At 39.0% G+C, this 21,077-nt stretch overlaps 1 protein-coding gene across 17 annotated transcripts in view; it reads right to left on the bottom strand.

Annotated features, from left to right (window-relative positions):
- Positions 1–21,077, bottom strand: part of CCSER2 (coiled-coil serine rich protein 2) — a 224,660-nt gene that overhangs the window by 73,999 nt on the left and 129,584 nt on the right. Inside the window, exon 7 of one of the 17 annotated variants that reach the window (XM_073241111.1) lies at positions 1–21,077. This exon is cut by the window's left edge and continues 10,015 nt beyond it. The exons of the other annotated variants lie outside the window; for them this stretch is intronic. Coding sequence (XP_073097212.1) covers positions 21,056–21,077 — 22 coding nt within the window. The 3' untranslated portion in view covers positions 1–21,055. 17 annotated transcript variants of the gene reach the window in all.

The raw sequence follows: 21,077 nt of genomic DNA, 5'->3' as shown, positions 1-21,077 counted from the left end.
ATCTCATTTTCTTAAATACTCAGACAACTCATTGGGATTTTAAACATGAGAAACTGCTTTGATAAAACAGGTAGAAAACTTTTTGCAATTTTCCAACATTAAGAGCAGACTAACAGTTTAAGAAAACTTTTTCCTTTTAACTGAAAACAAAATTCTAATTTGATATGTACTTGATATCAAGACTCATTTGATTTTACATAGCATGACCATATCAATTATTCCACAAAGTTTCAACAATTTTTTTTTACATTTAGAGTTCTTCCTCTTTAAATAACCAGCTGTACTTTAGAACCAAGTTACTTTCTTTTGTCAAAAAACATTCTTCAGCATGCAGAAAGAAATGTTTTCCTTATTATTTTAAGTAGCTTTAATTAGAACTTAAAACCACTATGAACTTTAATTTTCAGTGAACATTGAGTAGTAGGCTATTGTAAACTTACATCAGCATTCTTTAGACTGACAAATTTATGAACACATTTTATAATTCATGGAACCGTGTGCTTTACAGCACAATCTCTCACTAAGCACAAAGTATGTCTACTTAACTTAGCAAAACTTAAAGGTTTTAGGTTACCACAAAGATTCTCAGGCTGTTTGTAGGTATACACACTGTAACACACAATTATTACGAGGTTTACTTGCTACACTTGTTTAGTTTATTCATTCCTAACAACCATGCTCACAAAACTTTTACCAAACATTAGACAAAGTCAAGCCTCTTTTTAAGCATTTTTTTCTTGAAAGATTTAACAAATAACATCAACTTAAATGACTTTAGGTAAACTTAGGTAGCTGATAACCATAAGAACATGTCTGTTTTTAGTTCAACTTAAATTAGCATTAATGCTTTATATCTTTAATTAGAATTTTCTGGAAGTTTTAGAATGCCCAATTTTTATAAGAGCTTGTCTTTAAATCAATTTTTATTAATACCATCTGGAGATAGAAAAATATTTTCCGTTTAAACACTAAATACACCAACATACAGATTGAGATGTAATGACTACAATTAGCAATATTTTTCATAAAAGAACATATACAAAGACAGATAAACTGATATAAAGATTTGAGTTACTAATATTCAATTGCTTTTTTTATTTTTAGCTTATTTGATTAAAAGTACCTCAGTTTTCAAGAACACATTCTAAGGGTGAGCAGTTTACATAACTGGGTTAGGTTTAGACAGCCCCAGATGAACAGGACTAATGAAGGCTCTGTACTGATAGGGACTGTGTGTGTCTAGGTGGCTGGGAATGAAATGCAAGTACAATTCTAACACCAGTTATTTAAAGTCAGGCAGTATTGCAGAAGATAATAAAGAAGGGGTATAGATATTGATAGATACATGCCTGTAATTGAGAAAATAAAGTGTTAATAGGGGATTGTATAGTGTGCCCAACGTCGAAGTGTCTAAAAGAGGAACAGAAAAGGCAGTATAGAGAGAGATTAAAGATGGTGGCGTGAGAGGACACAGAGGCTTCCTCCTAAAACTGGATACAATTTGAAAATACAGTTGGCGCAACTAATCCTGAGAGAGCAACAGGAAGGAGGATGGCGTCAGACGACACACACCTGGAGAAAAGAGCAGACCTCACCGAACGGCGTAGGGTACCAGAGCTGTGGCTCTGTGGGACCTGAGCCCATCCCCCACCCAAGCTCACTGACGTGAGTAAGAGAAACAGAGCAGGGAGGGAGTGGAAGGCCTGGGACTGCTGAATACCGAGCTCTGGAGATATGCTCTGTGAGCACAAACCTATATTTCATGGTGCTTTCATGAGACTCGCATGACTACCGGGCTGGAAAGTTAATACAGGCAGAGTTTCTGGGGAGACTGGGATTCCGGCTGCTTGTGGAAAAAAGGGATCCATATCCAGCTGCTCTGGGACAAAAACTTATACCTCTGTGACCGGCCCACTGGCTCAGGCAGTGGAGACAGCCACAGCAGCTGGGAGGTGGGTAACAGCTCTTTCCTCTCCCCAGGCACCAGTACCACTCCCCTGTGATCCCCGACATTGCTTCAGGGGCTGTGCAGCTCCTGAACAGAGCTTCTGGACACTAGAGGACGCCATATACAAACATGAAATGCAAAAGGAACCTTGGTCCAGAGTAAAATTCTTAATACAACTCCCAAGAAAGATTTAAATGATATGGATCTAGTGACTCTTCCTGAAAGGGAGTTCAAAATAAAAATCATCAACATTCTAATGGAGGTACAGAAAGACATCCAAGAACACAGGAATGAATTCGGGTCACAGATCCAATCGTTGAAGAGCACAATGGAGGGTATTAAAAGCAGGTGGGATACGGTGGAGGAGACAATAAATGAAATAGAAACTAGAGAAGAGGAATACAAAGAAGCTGAGGCACAGAGAGAAAAAAGGATCTCTAAGAATGACAGAATATTGAGAGAACTGTGTGACCAATCCAAGCGGAAAAATATTTGCATTATAGGGATACCAGAGGAAGAAGAGAGAGAGAAAGGGATAGAAAGTCTCCTTGAGGAGGTAGTTGCTGAAAACTTCCCCAATCTGGGGAAAGACATAGTCTCACAGGCCATGGAGGTGCACACATCTCCCAACACAAGGGACCCAAGGAAGACAACACCAAGACACATAGTAATTAAAATGGGAAAGATCAAGGATAAGGACAGACTGTTAAAAAAGCAGCCAGAGGCAGAAATAAGATCACATACAAAGGAAAGTCCATCAGGCTAACATCACACTTCTCGGTAGAAACCTTACAGGCCAGAAGGGAGTGGCATGATGTATTTAATGCCATGAAGCAGAAGGGCCTGGAACCAAGATTACTTTGGCAAGATTATCATTTAAATTCAAAGGAGGGATTAAACAATTTCCAGATAAGCAAAAGTTGAGAGAATTTATCTCCCATAACCCATCTCTACAGTCTATTTTGGAGGGACTTTTATAGATGGAAGTGCTCCTAATGTTGAATAGCTGTCACCAGAAGTAATAAAACCACAGTAAAGAAAGTAGAACAGCTAATTATGAAGCAAATGAAAATTAAATTAACTATCCTTAAAGTCAATCAAGGGATAGACAAAAAGTACAGAATTTGATACCTAATATATAAAGAATGAAGGAGGAAGAAAAAGGAGTAGAAATAGAAAAGAACATTTGAATTGTGTTTGTAACAGCATACTGAGTGAGTTAAGTTAGACTCTTAGATAGTAAGGAAAGCAACCTGGGACCTTTGGTAATCACGAATCTAAAGCCTGAAAGGGCAGTAAGTACATACCTATCGATAATCACCCTAAATGTAAATGGACTAAATGCACCAATCAAAAGGCACAGAGTCACTGAATGGATAAAAAAAACAAGACCCATCTATATGCTGCTTACAAGAGACTCACCTCAAACCCAAAGACATGCAGACTAAAAGTGAAGGGATGGAAAAAGATATTTCAGGCAAACAATAGGGAGAAAAAAGCAGGTGTTGCAGTACTAGTATCAGACAAAATAGACTTCAAAACAAAGAAAGTAACAAGAGATAAAGAAGGACATTACATAATGATAAAGGGCTCAGTCCAACAAGAGGATACAACCATTACAAATATATATGCACCCAACACAGGAGCACCACCATATGTGAAACAAATACTAACAGAACTAAAGGAGGAAATAGAATGCAATGCATTCATTTTAGGAGACTTCAACACACCATTCACTCCAAAGGACAGATGCACCAGACAGAAAATAAGTAAGGACACAGAGGCACTGAAAAACACACTAGAACTGATGGACCTAATAGACATCTACAGAACTCTACACCCAAAAGCAACAGGATACACATTCTTCTCAAGTGCACATGGAACATTCTCCAGAATAGACCACATACTAGGCCACAAAAAGAGCCTAAATAAATTCAAAAAGATTGAAATTCTACCAAGTAACTTTTCAGACCACAAAGGTATAAAACTAGAAATAAATTGTACAAAGAAAGCAAAAAGGCTCACAAACACATGGAGGCTTAACAACATGCTCCTAAATAGTCAATGGATCAAAGAACAAACTAAAATGGAGATCCAGCAATATATGGAAATAAATGACAACAACAACACAAAGCCACAATTTCTGTGGGACGCAGCGAAAGCAGTATTACGAGGAAAGTATATAGCAATCCAGGCATATTTAAAGAAGGAAGAATAAACCCAAATGAATAGTCTAACGTCACAATTATCAAAATTGGAAAAAGAAGAACAAATGAGGCCTAAAGTCAGCAGAAGGAGCATAATAAAGATCAGAGAAGAAATAAATAGAATTGAGAAGAATAAAACAATAGAAAAAAATCAATGAAACCAAGAGCTGGTTTGAGAAAATAAACAAAACAGATTAGCCTCTAGCCAGACTAATTAAGAGAAAAAGAGAATCAACACACATCAACAGAATCAGAAATGAGAATGGAAAAATCACCAGACTCCACAGAAATACAAAGAATTATTAAAGACTACTATGAAAACCTATATGCTAACAAGCTGGAAAACCAAAAGAAATGGACAACTTCCTAGAAAAATACAACCTTCCAAGACTGACCAAGGAAGAAACACAAAAGTTAAACAAACCAATTACGAGCAAAGAAATTGAAGCAGTAATCAAAATACTACCCAAGAACAAAACCCCGGGCCAGATGGATTTACCTTGGAGTTTTATCAGACATACAGACAAGACATAATACCCATTCTCCTTAAAGTTTTCCAAAAAATAGAAGAGGAGGGAATACTCCCAAACCCATTCTATGAAGCCAACATCACTCTAATACCAAAACCAGGCAAAGACCCTACCAAAAAAGAAAATTACAGACCAATATCCCTGATGAATGTAGATGCAAAATTACTCAATAAAATATTAGAAAACCAAATTCAAAAATATATCAAAAGGATCATACACCACGACCAAGTGGGATTCATCCCAGGGATGCAAGGATGGTACAACATTCGAAAATCCATCAACATCATCCACCACATCAACAAAAAGAAAGACAAAAACTACATGATCCTCTCCACAGATGCTGAAAAAGCATTTGACAAAATTCAACATCCATTCATGATAAAACCTCTCAGCAAAATGGGTATAGAGGGCAAGTACCTCAAAATAATAAAGGCCATACATGATAAACCCACAGCTAACATCATACTGAACAATGAGAAGCTAAATGCTTTTCCTCTGAGATCAGGAAGAGGACAGGGATGCCCACTTTCCCCACTGTTATGTAACATAGTGCTGGAGGTCCTAGCCGTGGCAATTAGACAAAACAAAGAAACACAAGGAATCCAGATTGGTAAAGAAGTAAAACTGTCACTATTTGCAGATGACATGATATTGTACATAAAAAACCCTAAAGACTCCACTCCAAAACTACTAGAACTGATATCGGAATACAGCAAAGTTGCAGGATACAAAATTAACACACAGAAATCTGTGGCTTTCCTATACACTAACAATGAACTAATAGAAAGAGAAATCAAGAAAATAATTCCATTCCCAATAGCATTAAAAAGAATAAAATACTTAGGAATAAACCTTACCAAGGAAGTGAAAGACCTATATCCTAAAAAGTATAAGAAACTCTTAAGAGAAATTAAAGAGGACACTAACAAATGGAAACCCATCCCATGCTCTTCGCTAGGAAGAATTAATATCGTCAAAATGACCATCCTGCCCAAAGCAGTATACAGATTTGATGCAATCCCTATCAACTTACCAACAACATTCTTCAACGAACTACAACAAATAGTTAAAAAATTCATATAGAAACACCGAAGATCCCGAATAGCCAAAGCAATTCTGAGAAGGAAGAATAAAGTGGGGGTATCTCACTCCCCAACATCAAGCTCTACTACAAAGCCACAGTAATCAAGACAGTTTGGTACTGGCACAAGAACAGAGCCACAGACCAGTGGAACAGAGTAGAGACCCCAGGTATTAACCCAAACATATATGGTTAATTAATATATGATAAAGGAGCCATGGACATACAATGGCAAAATGACAGTCTCTTCAACAGATGGTGTCGGAAAAACTGGACACCTGCATGTAAGAGAATGAAACTGGATCACTCTCTAACCCCATACACAAAAGTAAATTCAAAGTGGATCAGAGACCTGAATGTTAAGTCATGAAACCATAAAACTCTTAGAAAAAAAATAGGTAAAAATCTCTTGGACATAAACATGAGCAACTTCTTCATGAACATATCTCCCCAGGCAAGGGAAACAAAAGCAAAAATGAACAAATGGGACTATATCAAGCTGAAAAGCTTCTGTACAGCAAAGGACACCATCAATAAAACAAAAAGGTACGCTACAGTATGGGAGAATATATTCATAAATTATTGATCCAATAAAGGGTTGACATCCAAAACATATAAAGAGCTCATGTACCTCAACAAAAAAAAAGCAAATAATCCAATTAAAAAACGGGCATAGTCATCATCGAAAAGACAAACAACAACAAATGTTGGCGAGGTTGTGGAGAAAGGGGAAACCTCCTACACTGCTGGTGGGAATGTAAATTAGTTCAACCATTGTGGGAGGCAGTATGGAGGTTCCTCAGAATGCTCAAAATAGAAATACCATTTGACCCAGGAATTCCACGCCTAGAAATTTACCCTAAGAATGCAGCACTCCAGTTTGAAAAACATAGATGCACCCCTATGTTTATCACTGCACTATTTACAATAGCCAAGATATGGAAGCAGCCTAAATGTCCATCAGTAGATGAATGGATAAGGAAGATGTGGTACATACACACAATGGAATATTACTTAGCCATAAGAAAAAAACAGATCCTACCATTTGCAACAACATGGATGGAGCTAGAGGGTATTATGCTCAGTGAAATAAGCCAGGTGGAGAAAGACAAGTACCAAATGATTTCACTCATATGTGGCGTATAAGAACAAAGGAAAACTGAAGCAACAAAATAGCAGCAGAATCAGAGAACCCACGAATGGACTAACGGTTACCAAAGGGAAAGGGACTGCTGGGCTGGAGGGGTGGGAAGGGAGGGGTAAGGGCAGGAACAAAGAAAGGGGGCCTTACGATTAGCATGTATAATATGGGGGAGGGGCACAGGGAGGGATGTGCAACACAGAGAAGACAAGTAGTGAGTCTACAGCATCTTACTACACTGATGGACAGTGACTATAATGGGGTTTGTGGTGGGGGTACTTGGCGAAGTGGGGAGTCTAGTAACCATAATGTTCTTCATGCAATTGTAGATTAATGATAATAAAATGAATTAAAAAAAAGGCAGTATAAGCAGAGTCAGTAACAATACTGAGAGGACTTGGAAAACCCTGTGAAGCTTACACTACAGCATATAATTCATTTTGTTGTGCAGAAGTAAAAGACGTTTGAAAAGTCTGTGATAAACAGAACAAGCTGTAAAGGCTGCCTTAAAAGATTTTGTGCCATCTGTAAAACAATTAATAGTATTTAACAGTGGATTGAGAGAAGGTTTTTGAGGAATCCATTGATGGTGCTGAGTGTAGCCTCAGCCTAGACTCTTGCAGTTGCCCATGGCTTTCCTCAGTCCCTCGCATCCAAGGAGATGCCTCTGAAAGGGAATCCTGGCCTCCAGTCAGGTGACTTTCCCAGCTTCCAAGGGAAACAGGGGTTCCACTGACGGAAATGCAGAGAAACCTGTCGCTCGAGACTTTGAGAATGGCAGCCGGGCTAATGCCATTTAAGTGGCTCAATGAGCGCCCAATGTTGTGTGCCATAGATGGCTTCCTTCTATAAGGACAGTGAAAGAAAAGGCAGGCTTGGATGCCAATACTCACCTCTGAAGTTATCCCAGACGAGCCCCCAAAGATGATGTCGGGGTTCTTGTTTGCAGAGTTGAAGAATGATCTTAGTAAACATCCAAGGTAGGAGAGCCAGGGAGAGGCTTTTATTTAGAGATAAAGTAAGATGACAGAGCTCCTGGCTTATGCCAGGAGGGGACAAGAGAACCCTGTGCACATAATTTTGACAAATTGTAAGGCTATTTAACATTCCTTGAGGAAGTACTTGCCACTGAAAGCTTTCTGAAGGAGCTTGTAAATTTAAGGAGGGTACAGTAAAAGCAAACTTTTCCCTATCTGCCATAGCTAAAGGAATTGTAAAAAAAACAATCTTTAAGATCAATGATAGCCATGTCCCAGTTGTTTGGAATCATAGCTGGCGAAGGGATGCCTTATTGTAAAGGTCCCATAGGTTTAACGACATATTAATTTGTCTTAAGTCATGTAAGAGTCTCCATTTTCCTGACTTCTTCTTTATAACAAACACAGGGGAATTCCACAGGCTTGAGGAAAATTCTAATCTATTCAACTGAAGCTGTTCTTGAACTGATGTGTGTAAGGCTTCCAGTTTTTCTTTGTTGAGGGGCCACTGATCCAGCCAAACAGGTACAGGGATAATGTTCCCCTGTCTGTGAGCCTTTCTGAAATCACTTAATACATTAGTCCAATCAGCTTGTTTGAGGGTTCCTTGTGGAGGCAACCAGTAACAATGTTCTTTAATATATTTATGAAATTGTGCAAAATATTTTTTAGAAATTTACACTCCTGATGTTTTTAGGAGAGCATGGAGTAATTTTAAGTAATCCTCTGGATTATCTGCTTAAATTTCATGTTGGTCCATTATAGTGTCCCTGACGTCTCGATCCTCTCCCTACATACACTTTCCCAGGAGTCTTACTGGATCGACAATCTTCAGGAGCTTTCCACTCTGAGGGCCCTGTTTGGGCGCCACTTGTCAGCTCCCCCTGCCTCTGACCCGCAGACTTGGAGGGAATAAGACAGAATGCTGAAGATCTGAAAGGCCAACCAGGGGACTCAAGGTGTCACATCCCAAGAGTAATGCCGAAAAGGCTCTCCTCATATTGATTAAGCAAATGAACTTAAACATCTAAAGAATTCTGAGTAGGGGGTTCAACACATGATCAGCACACAATCATTATCCAACCTTGAGTCTAGCCCTAGGGCATGACGCTCCTCAAGGATACCAAAACCATGTGAGGGCAGTCACGAGTTGTAGGAATTGTTTTAGCTGTAAACATTCTGTTTTTGAACACACAAAGAGTTCTAGGAAAAACAATCAAGTCATATGTATTTGTACATTTGATTTCTTTTCTACTTGATTTATGTATTAATCCCATTAATCCAGCAATTAGACAACACTACAAACTAACAAAACCTAACAGACATCTATAAAACATCTATAGAAATTAAATTAGTAAAAAAAAAATTGCTGAAAAGAAAAGCCAAGGCTAAATATCTTCACTACTGAATTGTACAAATATTTAATAAGGAATAAAATCCTTCACAGGAGACGATTAAAGATGGCAGGTGAGAGATGAGATAGAAACCTCCTCCCAAAACCATATATAATATGAAAATATCACAAATATATCAAATCATGGAAGAGCAACAGGAAAGAAGGCTGCAACAGATGATCTACACCTGGGGAAACCAGTCAACCTCAAGAAAAAAGGTAAAGTACCAAAGCCATGATCTGGAGGGACCCAAGCCCTTCCCCCTCTGCAGCTCATCAGAGAGAGGAAGAGAAACCGTGCAGGGTGGGGGTGGATGCCTAGGACTGCTGAATATGCAGCCCTGGGTATCTGCTCTGGGGGCATGAACCTGCATTACATGATGCTCTGAAGATAAATGTGGTTGGAAAGTTAACAATGGTGGAATAGTTGTAAAGACTGAGATTCCAGCCACTTGTGGAAAACAGGGATCCACATAAGGCTGCTCTGTGACAAAAGAAAGGTGGGCAGTCTGAGAGTCTTCCTAACATGGAGAGAGCTGCTAACGGGGCAAGGATCGCACACAGCTTGCTGTTCAAGAGAAAGGACAGGTGGACAAAATTGTCCAGGTGCACTCTGCCCAAGCAGGTTGGGAACTTTCAGGAGCTTCAGGAGCTCCATCACCCTGGCTGGCAATGCAGTTCCAAGGCCCCCCACTGTGATGCACAGCCTGCTGCACCTTCCTCCCAGCAGGCAACAATTCGTAAACCAGCTGCACCCACCAGTACGCCAGGAAAGCCAGACGGTGGCCCTGCCTATGGCAGTTGCAAGTACAAAGCACAGAGGCTTCCCCCTGCATGCTTGGCCCACTGGCCCTTGCAGTGGAGACAGGCACTGCAGCTGGAAAGCAGGAAGGAGCTCCTTCCTCCGGACAGGCACCAGAGCTGCTCACCTGCAACCCCTCGCCATCACTCCATAAGATGAATAGCTCCAGAGAGTTGAGCTTCTGGGCAGTAGAGTGTGCCATATGCAAATATGAAATGTCAAAGGAACCTGAATTAAACGAAAATCCAACAAACACCAGAAAGAGGGCCAGGTGAAACTAAACTCATCAATCTTCCTGAAAGAGATTAAAAAAAAAAATTCCTAAACATGCTCATGGAGCCAAAGAAAAATATTCAAGAACCCAGGGAGAAATTCAGGAATGATATACAAATGTTGATGAATATAGTACTGGAAATGAAACACACAATAGAGGGATTTAAAAGGACATTAGATGAAGTAGGGGAAACAGTAAATAAAACAGAAATTGCAGAACAGGAAGACAAAGAAGCTGAGGCACACAGAGAAAAACGGACCTCTAGGAATGAAAGAATATTAAGAGAACTGTGTGACCAATCTAAACAGAACAATATTTGCACTAAAGGGATACTAGAAGAAAGAGAAAAATGGATAGAAGGTGTCTGAGGAAGTAACTGCTAAAGAATTCCCCATTCTGAGGAAGGAGATAGTCTCTCAGGCAATGGAGGCGCACAGATCTCCCAACCCAAATGACCCAAGGAAAACAACAAGACATATAATAAATAAAATGGCAAAGATCAAGGATAAAGACAGAGTATTAAAAACAGCCAGAGAGAATAATAATATCACATACAAAGGAAAACCATCAGGCTATCATCAGATTTCTCAACAGAAACCTTACAGGCCAGAAGGGGGTGGCATGATATATTCCATGTAATGAAGCAGAAGGGCCTAAAACCAAGAATACTCTCCCCAGCAAGATTATCATTTAATTTGAAGGAGGAATTAAACAATTTCCCAATAAGCAAAAGCTGAGAGAATTTACCTCCCATGAAACATCCCTACAGCATATTTTAGAAGGACTGCTATAGATAGAACTGTTCCTATGTCTAAATAGCTGTCACCAGAGGAAATAAAACCACAGTAAAGAAAGTGGAACAATTAATTACTAAGCAGATGCAAAATAAAATCAACTACCCCTAAAGCCAGTCAAGGGATAGACAAAGAATACCAAATATGATACCTAATATGTAGAGAATGGAGTAGGAAAAAAAAGGAGAAAAAAGAAAAAAAGAATCTTTAGATTGTGCTTGCAATAGCATATTAAGTGAGTTATATTAGACTGTTAGATAATAAGGAAGTTAACCTTGAAGCTTTGGTAATCACAAATCTAAAGCCTGCAATGGCAGTAAGTACATACTATCAATAATCACCCTATATGTAAATGGCCAGAATACACCAATAAAAAGACAAAGTCACTGAATGAATAAAAAAACAAGATACATCTATATGCTGCCTACAAGAGACTCACTTTAAACCCAAACACATACACAGACTAAAGTGTAGGGATTGAAAAAAAAAAGATATTTCTTGTACTAAAGAGAGAGAAAAAAGCAGGAGGTAGAGTATATGTACCAAAAAAAAGAAACTTCAAAACAAAGAAAGTCCTAAGAGACAAAGAAGGATATGACATAATGATAAAGGGGTCATTCCAACAAGAGGATATAACAATTATAAATACTTAGGCACCTAACACATGAGCACCTACACATGTGAAATAAATACTACCAGAATTAAAAAGGGAAATAGAATGGAATACATTCATTTTAGGAGACTTCAACACACCACTCACTGCAAAGGATAGAGCAACCAGACAGAATATAAGTAAGGAGATGGAGGCACTGAACAACACATTAGAACAGATGGACCTAACAGACATCTATGGAATACTCCACCCCAAAGCAGCAGAATACATATTATTCTCAAGTGCACATGGAGCATTTTGAAGAACATGCCATATTCTAGGCCACAAAAAGAGCCTCAGTAAATTCAAAAAGATGGAAATTGTACCAACCCCCTTCTCAGACCACAAAGGTATGAAACTGGAAATTAATTACACAAAGAAAACAAAAAGCCTACAAACACATGGAGGCTTAACAACATGCTCCTAAATAATCAGTGGAACAATAACCATATAAAAACAGAGATCAAGCAATATATGGAGACATATGACAACAATGACACAGCACCGCAACATCTGTGTGATGCAGTGAAGGCCATGCTAAGAGGAAAGTATACTGCCATGAAGGCTCACCTCAGGAAAGAAGAACAATCCCAAATAAACAGTCTAAACTCACAATTAATGAAACTAGAGAAAGGACAACAAATGAGGCCCAAAGTCAGCAGAATGAGGGGCATAATAAAGATTAGAGCAGAAATAAATAAAATTGAGAACAATAAAACAATAGTAAGAATCAATGAAAGCAGGAGCTGCTTCTTCGAGAAAATAAACAAAATTTACAACCCCCAGCCAGAATTATGAAGAAAAAAAGAGAGTCTACATACATAAACACAATCAGAAATGAGAAAGGAAAAATCACTATGGACACCATAGAAATACAAAGAATTATTAGAGAATATAATGAAAAATTATATGCCAACGAACTGCATAACCTATAAGAATGGACAACTTTCTAGAAAAATACAACCATCCGAGGCTGACCCAGAAAGAAACAGAAAATCTGATAGACCAATTACCAGCAATGAAATTGAACTGGTAATCAAAAAACTACCTAAGAACAAAACCCCTGAAACAGGTGGTTTCAATGCTGAAGTTCATCAAACATTTAGTGAAGACCTAATACCCATCCTCCTTAACGTTTTCCAAAAAGTGGAAGAGGAGGGAATACTTCCAAACTCATTCTATGAAGCCAGCATCACTCTAATACCAAAACCAGGCAAAGACACCACAAAAAAAGAAAATTGTAGACCTAAATACCTGATGAATATACATGCAAAAATACTCAACAAAATATCAGCAAATCAAAATAAAATATACATCAAAAAGATCATCCATCATGATCAAGTAGGATTTATTCCAGGGATGCAAGGATGGTACAATATTAGAAAATCCATCAACATCATCCACCACATCAACAAAAAGAAAGCCAAAAACCACATAACCATCTCCATAGATGCTGAAAAAGCATTCAACAGAATTCAACATCCAACTCATGATAAAAACTCTCAACAAAATGGGTATAGAAGGCAAGTACCTCAATATAAGAAAGGCCATATATGACAAACCCATAGCCAATATCATACTTAACAACGAGAAGCTGAACGCTTTTCATTTAAGATTGGGAAAAAGACAAGGATGCCCACCCTCCCCACGTTTATTCAACATAGTTCTAGAGATCCTAGCCATGGCAATCTGGCAACACAAATAAATAAAAGGCATCCAGATTGGTAAGGAAGAAGTCAACCTGTCACTGTTTGCAGATGACATAATATTGTACATTAAGAAACCCTAAAGAATCCACTCCAAAACTATTAGAACCAATTTCTGAATTCAGAAAAGTTGTAGGATACAAAATCAATACCCAGAAATCTGTTGCATACCTACATACTAATGATGAAGTAGCAGAAAGAGAAATCACGAAAACAATTCTATGCACAATTGCATCAAAAAGAATAAAACACCTAGGAATAAACCTAACCAAGGAAGTGAAAGATGTATAACCTAAAAACTACAAGACACTCTTAAAAGAAATTAAAGAGGGCACTAATAAATGGAAATTCATCCCATGCTCTTGGGTAGGAAGAATTAATATTGTCAAAATGGCCATCCTGCTTAAAGCAATCTACGGATACAATGCAATCCCTATCAAAATAACAACAGCATTCTTCAACAAATTGGAGAAAATAATTCTAAAATTCATATGGAACCACAAAAGACCCCAACTAGTCAAAGAAATAATGAGAAGGAAGAACAAAGCTGGGGGGATTACATCCCCAACTTAAAGCTCTACTATAAAGCTACAATATTCTGAACAATTTCATACTGGCATGTTAACAGACCCATATGCGAATGGAATAGAACAGAGAGCCCTGATATAAATCCAAACATATACACCCAATTAATAAATGACAAATGAGCCATGGATATAGAATTAGGAACAGACAGCCTCTTCAACAACTGGTGTTGGCAAAACTGGACAGCCACATGTAAGAGAATGAAACTGGATTATTGTCTAACTGCATACACAAAAGAAATTCGAAACGGATCAAAGACCTGAATGTAAGTCTTAAAACCATAAAACTCTCAGAAGAAAAAATAGGCAAACATCTCTTGAATACAAACATGAGCAATTTATTCCTGAATGCATCTCCTTGGACAGGGGAAACAAAAGCAAAAATGAACAAATGGGACTACATCAAGCTAAAAAGCTCTATACAGAAAGTACACCATCAGCAGAACAAAAAGGAATCCTATGGTATGGGAGAATATATTTGTAAACGACATATCTAACAAGGCTTTAACATGCAAAATATATAAAGAACTCACATGCCTCAACACCCATAAAGCTAATAACTGTATTAAAAAGTGGATGGAGGATATGAAGAGACACTTCTCCAAAGAAGAAATTCAGATGGCCAACAGGCACATGATAAGATGCTCCCTATTGCTAAATATCAGGGAAATACAAATTAAAACAACACTGAGGGGATTTCTCAAGATGGTGGCATGAGTAGAGTGGTGGAAATCTCCTCCCCAAACCATGTATATTTTGAAAATACAGCAAATACAACTATTCCTAAAAGAGTGACCAGAAGATACAGTACAACATCCAGGCTACATCTACATCTGCAAGAACTCAGCATCTCATGAAAAGGGTAAGACACACAGCTGTGACCCAGCAGGACCCAAGCACTCCCCCTACCCCAGCTCACTGGCGGGAGGAAAAGAATCAGAGTGTGGAGGGAGTGGAAGCACAGGACTGCTAAATAACCAGCCCTAGTAATCTGGACCAGGAGCACAGACACACATTGCATCGTGTACTGGACATTAGAGAACTGGAAAAGCAAAATCTGAGACTAAGCCTACGAAAAGGTTCCACGGCTGGCTGCACTGTGACAAAAGAAAAGCTGGGGCTTTAAAAGTCTTAAAGGGGCAAAAGGTTTAATGGTGGACAAAATCGTCCTGGCATAGTCCATCAGGCTGGGAAACTTAAGGAACTTCAGGTGCCCTAAACCCCTGGGTGGCAAGGCAGCTCAGAAGCCCCTAACGGCGATGAGCAGCCTGCCATTCAATCCCCACTACTGGCACTTCAAGTGAACCAGTTGACCCGCCATTGATGCAGAGCAACTGGGGAGCAGTCCAGCCCACAGCAACCACAGAGAGGCTTCGCCTAACGCACCTAACCAGGCCATACCCAGAGGCTGCCCCCTGCCTACCGTGGACTGACACAGACAGCGGAGACTGGCGCAGAGTCTGAAAGGCACAAAGGGGCTTTTCCTCTAACCAGCACAGGCAGAGGAAACTGGCACAGAGTCTGGAAGGCATGTAGGGGCTCTGTTGGGGTGAACATGTGCTGCTCACCCGCAACCACAGCCACTGCCCCAGGCATTCCCAAGGGCTGCCACACTAATGGCAGCCCAGGGAATCAACCCAGAGGCTGCACACTGTGTGCAGTTGCCTGAAACAGGCAGCAGAGACCAGTGCAGAGTCTGGAAAGCACAAAGGGGGACCATATTCAGGGGAGAGCACATGTCGCTCACCTGTGACCCCAGCCTAGGCCATCCCGAGGGCCGCCCTGCCCATTGCAGTTTAGGGGATTAACCCTGAGGCTGCTCCCTATGTGCAGTTGACCGGCACAGCAGCAGAGAAGGGCAAGGTGACTGGCAAGAAGGAAAGGACTTTGTTCTCCCAGCTGACACACGCATCACTGGCTGGCAATCACTTCCATTGCCATAAAAAGGCAGAAGAACTTGTTCAGTCTAAAATCCCTCAAATACCAGAGAGAGGGCCTGGTGAGACAAATTACCAATCTTCCTGAAAAAGAATTCAAAATAAAAGTTATAAGCATGTTGATGGAGCTACAGAGAAATATGCAAGAACTAAGGGATGAATTCCAGAGGGAGATAACAGAAATGAAACAAACAATGGAAGGATTTAAGAGCAGACAGGATGAGGTGCAAGAGACTGTTAATGGAATAGAAATCAGAGAACAGGAATACAGAGAAGCTGAGGCAGAGAGAGATGAAAGGACCTCTAGGAATTAAAGAATATTAAGAGAACTGTGTGACCAATCCAAACAGAACAATATTTGCATTATAGGGGTACCAGAAGAAGAGAGAGAAAAAGGGGTACAAAGTGTCTTTGAAGAAATAATTGCTGAAAACTTCCCCAATCTTAGGAAGGAAATAGTCTCTCAACCTTTGGAAGTCCACAGATCTTGCAACACAAGGGACTCAAGGAGGACAACACCAAGACATATAATAATTAAAATGGCAAAGATTATAGTCAAGGAAAGCGTATTAAAAGCAGCCAGAGAGAGAAAAAAGATCACTTACAAAGGAAAACCCAGCAGGCTATCATCAGACTTCTCAACAGAAACCTTACAGGTCAGAAGAAAATGGCATGATATATTGAATGCAATGAAACAGAAGGGCTTTGAACCAAGAATACTGTATCGAGAAAGATTATCATTTAAATTTGAAGGAGGGATTAAACAATTCCCAGATAAGCAAAAGTTGAGGGAATTTACCTCCCACAAACCATCTCTACAGTGTATTTTAAAGGGACTGTTCTAGATGGAAGTGCTCCTAAGGCTAAACAGATGTCACCAGAGAAAATAAAACCACAGCAAAGAAAGCAGACCAACCAAATACTAACTAAATGCAAAATAAAATCAGCTATCCACAAAATCAGTCAAGGGAAACACAAAAGAGTACAGAATAAAACACCTAACATATAAAGAGTGGAGGAAGAATAAAAAGAAGGGAGAGAAATAAAGAATCATCAGACTGTGTTTATAATAGCATAATAAGTGAGTTAAGCTAGATGGTAAGATAGTAAAGCAGCTATCCATGAAACTTTGGTAACCATGAATCCAAAGCCTGCAATGGCAGTAAGTACACAAGGATGGTGCAACAATTGAAAATGCATCAACATCATCCACTACATAAACAAAAAGGACAAAAACCACATGATTTCCATAGATGCTGAACAAGCATTTGACAAAATTCAACATCCAATTCATGATAAAAACTCTCAACAAAACGGGTATAGAAGGCAAGTACCTCAATGTAATAAAGGCCATATATGACAAACCCACAGCTAACATCATACTTAACAGTGAGAAGTTGAACGCTTTCCCCCTAAGATTGGGAACAAGACAAGGATGCCCACTCTCCCCACTTTTATTCAACATAGTACTGGAAGTCCTAGCCGTGGCAATCAAACAACACAAAGAAATAAAAGGCATCCAGATTGGTAAGGAAGAAGTTAAACTGTCCCTGTTTGCAGACGACATGATATTGTACATAAGAAACCCTGAAGACTCTATTCCAACACTACTAGAACTAATATCTGAATTCAGCAAAGTTGCAGGATACAAAATTAATACACAGAAATCTGTTGTAGTCCTATATACTAACGATGAACTAGGAGAAAGAGGAATCAGGAAAACAATTCCATTCATAATTGCATCAAAAAGAATAAAATACCTAGGAATAAACCTCATGAAGGAAGTGAAAGACCTATACCCTGAAAACTACAAGACATTCTTAAGAGAAATTAAAGAGGACACTAATAACTGGAAATTCATCCCATTCTCTTGGCTAGGAAGAAGTAATATTGTCAAAATGGCCATCCTGCCTAAAGCAATCTATAGATTCAATGCAATCCCTATAAAATAGCAATAGCATTCTTCAACAAACTGGAACAAATAGTTCTAAAATTCATATGGAACCACAAAAGACCCTGAATAGCCAAAGCAATCCTGAGAAGGATGAATAAAGCAGGGGGTATCTTACTTCCCAACTTCCAAGTTCTACTACAAAGTCACAGGAATCAAGACAATTTGGTACTGGCACAAGAACAGACTCACAGACCAGTGGTACAGAACAGAGAGTTCACGTATTAACGCAAGCATATATGGTTAATTAATATGTGATAAAGGAGCCACGGATATACAATGGGGAAATGACAGCCTCTTCAACAGCTGGCGTTGGTAAAATTGGACAGCTACATGTAAGAGAATGAAACCCCATATACAAAAAGTAAATTCGAAATGGATCAAAGACCTGAATATAAGTCATGAAACCCAGGAACTCTTAGAACAAAAATATAGGCAAAAATCTCTTGAACATAAACATGAGCAACTTCTCCATGAACATATGTTCCCGGGCAAGCGAAACAAGAGGAAAAATGAACAACTGTGACTATATCAAACTAAAAAAGCTTCTGTACAGCAAAGGACACCATCAGTAGAACAAAAAGGCACCCTATAGTATGGGAGAATATATTCATAAATGACATATCCGATAAATGGTTGACATCCAAAATATATAATAAAGAGCTCACGTACCTCAACAAACAAAAAGCAAATAAGCCAATTAAAAAATGGGCATAGGATCTGAACAGACACTTCTCCAAAGAAGAAATTCAGATGGCCAACAGGCACATGAAAAGATGCTCCACATTGCTAATCATCAGGGAAATGCAAATTAAAACCACAATGAGATATCACCTCACACCAGTAAGAATGGCCACCATCCAAAAGACAAACAACAACAAATTTTGGCGAGGATGTAGAGAAAGGGGAACCCTCCTACACTGCTGGTGTGATTGTAAATAAGTTCAACCATTGTGCAAAGCAGTATGGAGATTACTTAAAAAACTCAAAATAGAAACGCCATTTGACCCAGGAATTCCACTTCTAGGAATTTACCTTAAGAATGCAGGGGCCCAGTGTGAAAAAGACATATGCACCCCTATGTTTATCGCAGCACTGTTTACAATAGCCAAGAAATGGAAGCAACCTAAGTGTCCATCGGTAGATGAATGGATAAAGAAGAGGTGGTACATATACACAATGGAATATTATTCAGCCATAAGAAGAAAACAAATCCTACCATTTGCAAAAACATGGATGGACCTTAAGGGTATTATGCTCAGTGAAATAAGCCAGGTGGAGAATGACAAGTACCAGATGATTTCACTCACCTGTGGCGTATAAGAACAAAGAAAAACTGAAGGAGCAAAACAGCAGCTTACTCACAGAACCCAAGAACGGACTAACAGTTACCAAAGGGAAAGGGACTGGGGAGGATGAGTGGGAAGTGAGGGATAAGGGGGAAAGCGGGCATTACGATTAGCACACTTCATGTGAGGGAGGGTATGGGAAAGGCAGTATAGCACAGAGAAGACAAGTAGTGATTCTGTAGCATCTTACTATGCTGATGGACAATGACTGTAATGGTGGTTTGTGGGGGACTTGATTATATGGGTGAATGTTAATAACCACAATATTGTTCATGTGAAACCTTTATAAGAATGTCTATCAATGATACCTTAAAAGAAAAAAAGAAATTCAGAGCTAGCTTTGCAACACTAAAAATTTTTTTCAAGAGAAACTCTAAGTCCCAATTTTTCTGTAAAATTTCTCCATTTTTTAAGTGTTGTAATGAATTCAAAAGAATAATAAAAGCACACTGTGAACCAAACAAAATACCTGAGTGAATTGCTAGCTTCTGTGGTCTAAGAGAGGCTGGCAAAAAAACCCCCCAAAAAACCTAATTTAAGTGTAACTTGTTCATTCCCACATTCATTTGATCAAAGAATCTCTCTTTTCTACACCTACTAACATCCAGGAATATAATTTCTGGAAAATGCTGCTTAACTTTTCTGAGAGATAACTAATCAGCCTCAGCTTGATCATGCCCAGGGACAGAGATGACTACACGTCCAGGTAATTTGTCCCATTTTGGATAGTCTGATTAATAGTCTCACTTCAAATTGAAATTTGCCACCTTTTATTTTAAATGCATAGATAGTTTTGCTACCTAAAGATCACATCTACTGTTTCATACAGGTTTTCACATGTCTTTTTTTCCATCTTAACTTAACTCATCATTCTCCTATAGAAACTATTCCAGTGCCATCTCTCTAGACATACTTACCAGCTTAATATAGTAGCTTCCTTTATACACTACTATTCTAGACAAAAAGCAGCTGCTGCGTGCTCCTGGAGTGCTGTGTACACCACTTTATTGGAGCATCCATCATCACTGCATTGCACTGACACTGTATTATAACGAACAATCTATATACCTGTCTATCCCACAGAGTCAGTAGTAGCGTGGCAGCTGGAAGCATCTACTACTCATCTTTCTATGTGATGGAAAAGGCACATAAATCTTCTACCTAAGTGATAATTGCAATAATTTCAACTGTTCTGTTGGAACAGGCAGTGCATAATTCTTTTTATCTTCCTCAAACAATGCTCCAAGAAAGCAATACTAATTCCTATCTTTCATTTCATACCATTCCCAAATTCATTCCAGCTTGAAAATTTAGCACAGAGTTCAACATACTGATTCTCAATGAATTTTTATTAAATGGATGAATAAACTTTATCTGAAGTATAAGCAATGGTTCATGTTTTAGTTAGGCTTCTAATTTTTCAGAAGTTGGGCTTAAATTTACCTTCTCATAAACCAACCATCAAAGATGAGGGAAGCATACCCTTCATTAGTTGCAATGAAGACTACCTTTCATCAGACTCTTGCCTGATAGTGCCAACTCAACTCCTTACAAAAGCCCAGATAGGAGAAACAGATTGGCCAAAGTAATGCTTGGAAAGATATGTGGCTTCATGCATTCTTCCAGATCTTCCAAATTTTATCCTTGCATCAAACTATACCAAAAGAAAGATCTTAAGCTGGACCTGATCATTTCCCGACCACTGCAGAACTGCCTTTCTTCACTTGGACTAGAGCTCTTTGTAGCCTGCA

This window comes from Manis javanica, chromosome 7 (assembly GCF_040802235.1).
Source record: "Manis javanica isolate MJ-LG chromosome 7, MJ_LKY, whole genome shotgun sequence".
Lineage (NCBI taxonomy): Eukaryota > Metazoa > Chordata > Mammalia > Pholidota > Manidae > Manis > Manis javanica.
Note: the sequence above shows the minus strand (reverse complement) of the source record. Positions and strands in the feature narration are given on the sequence as shown.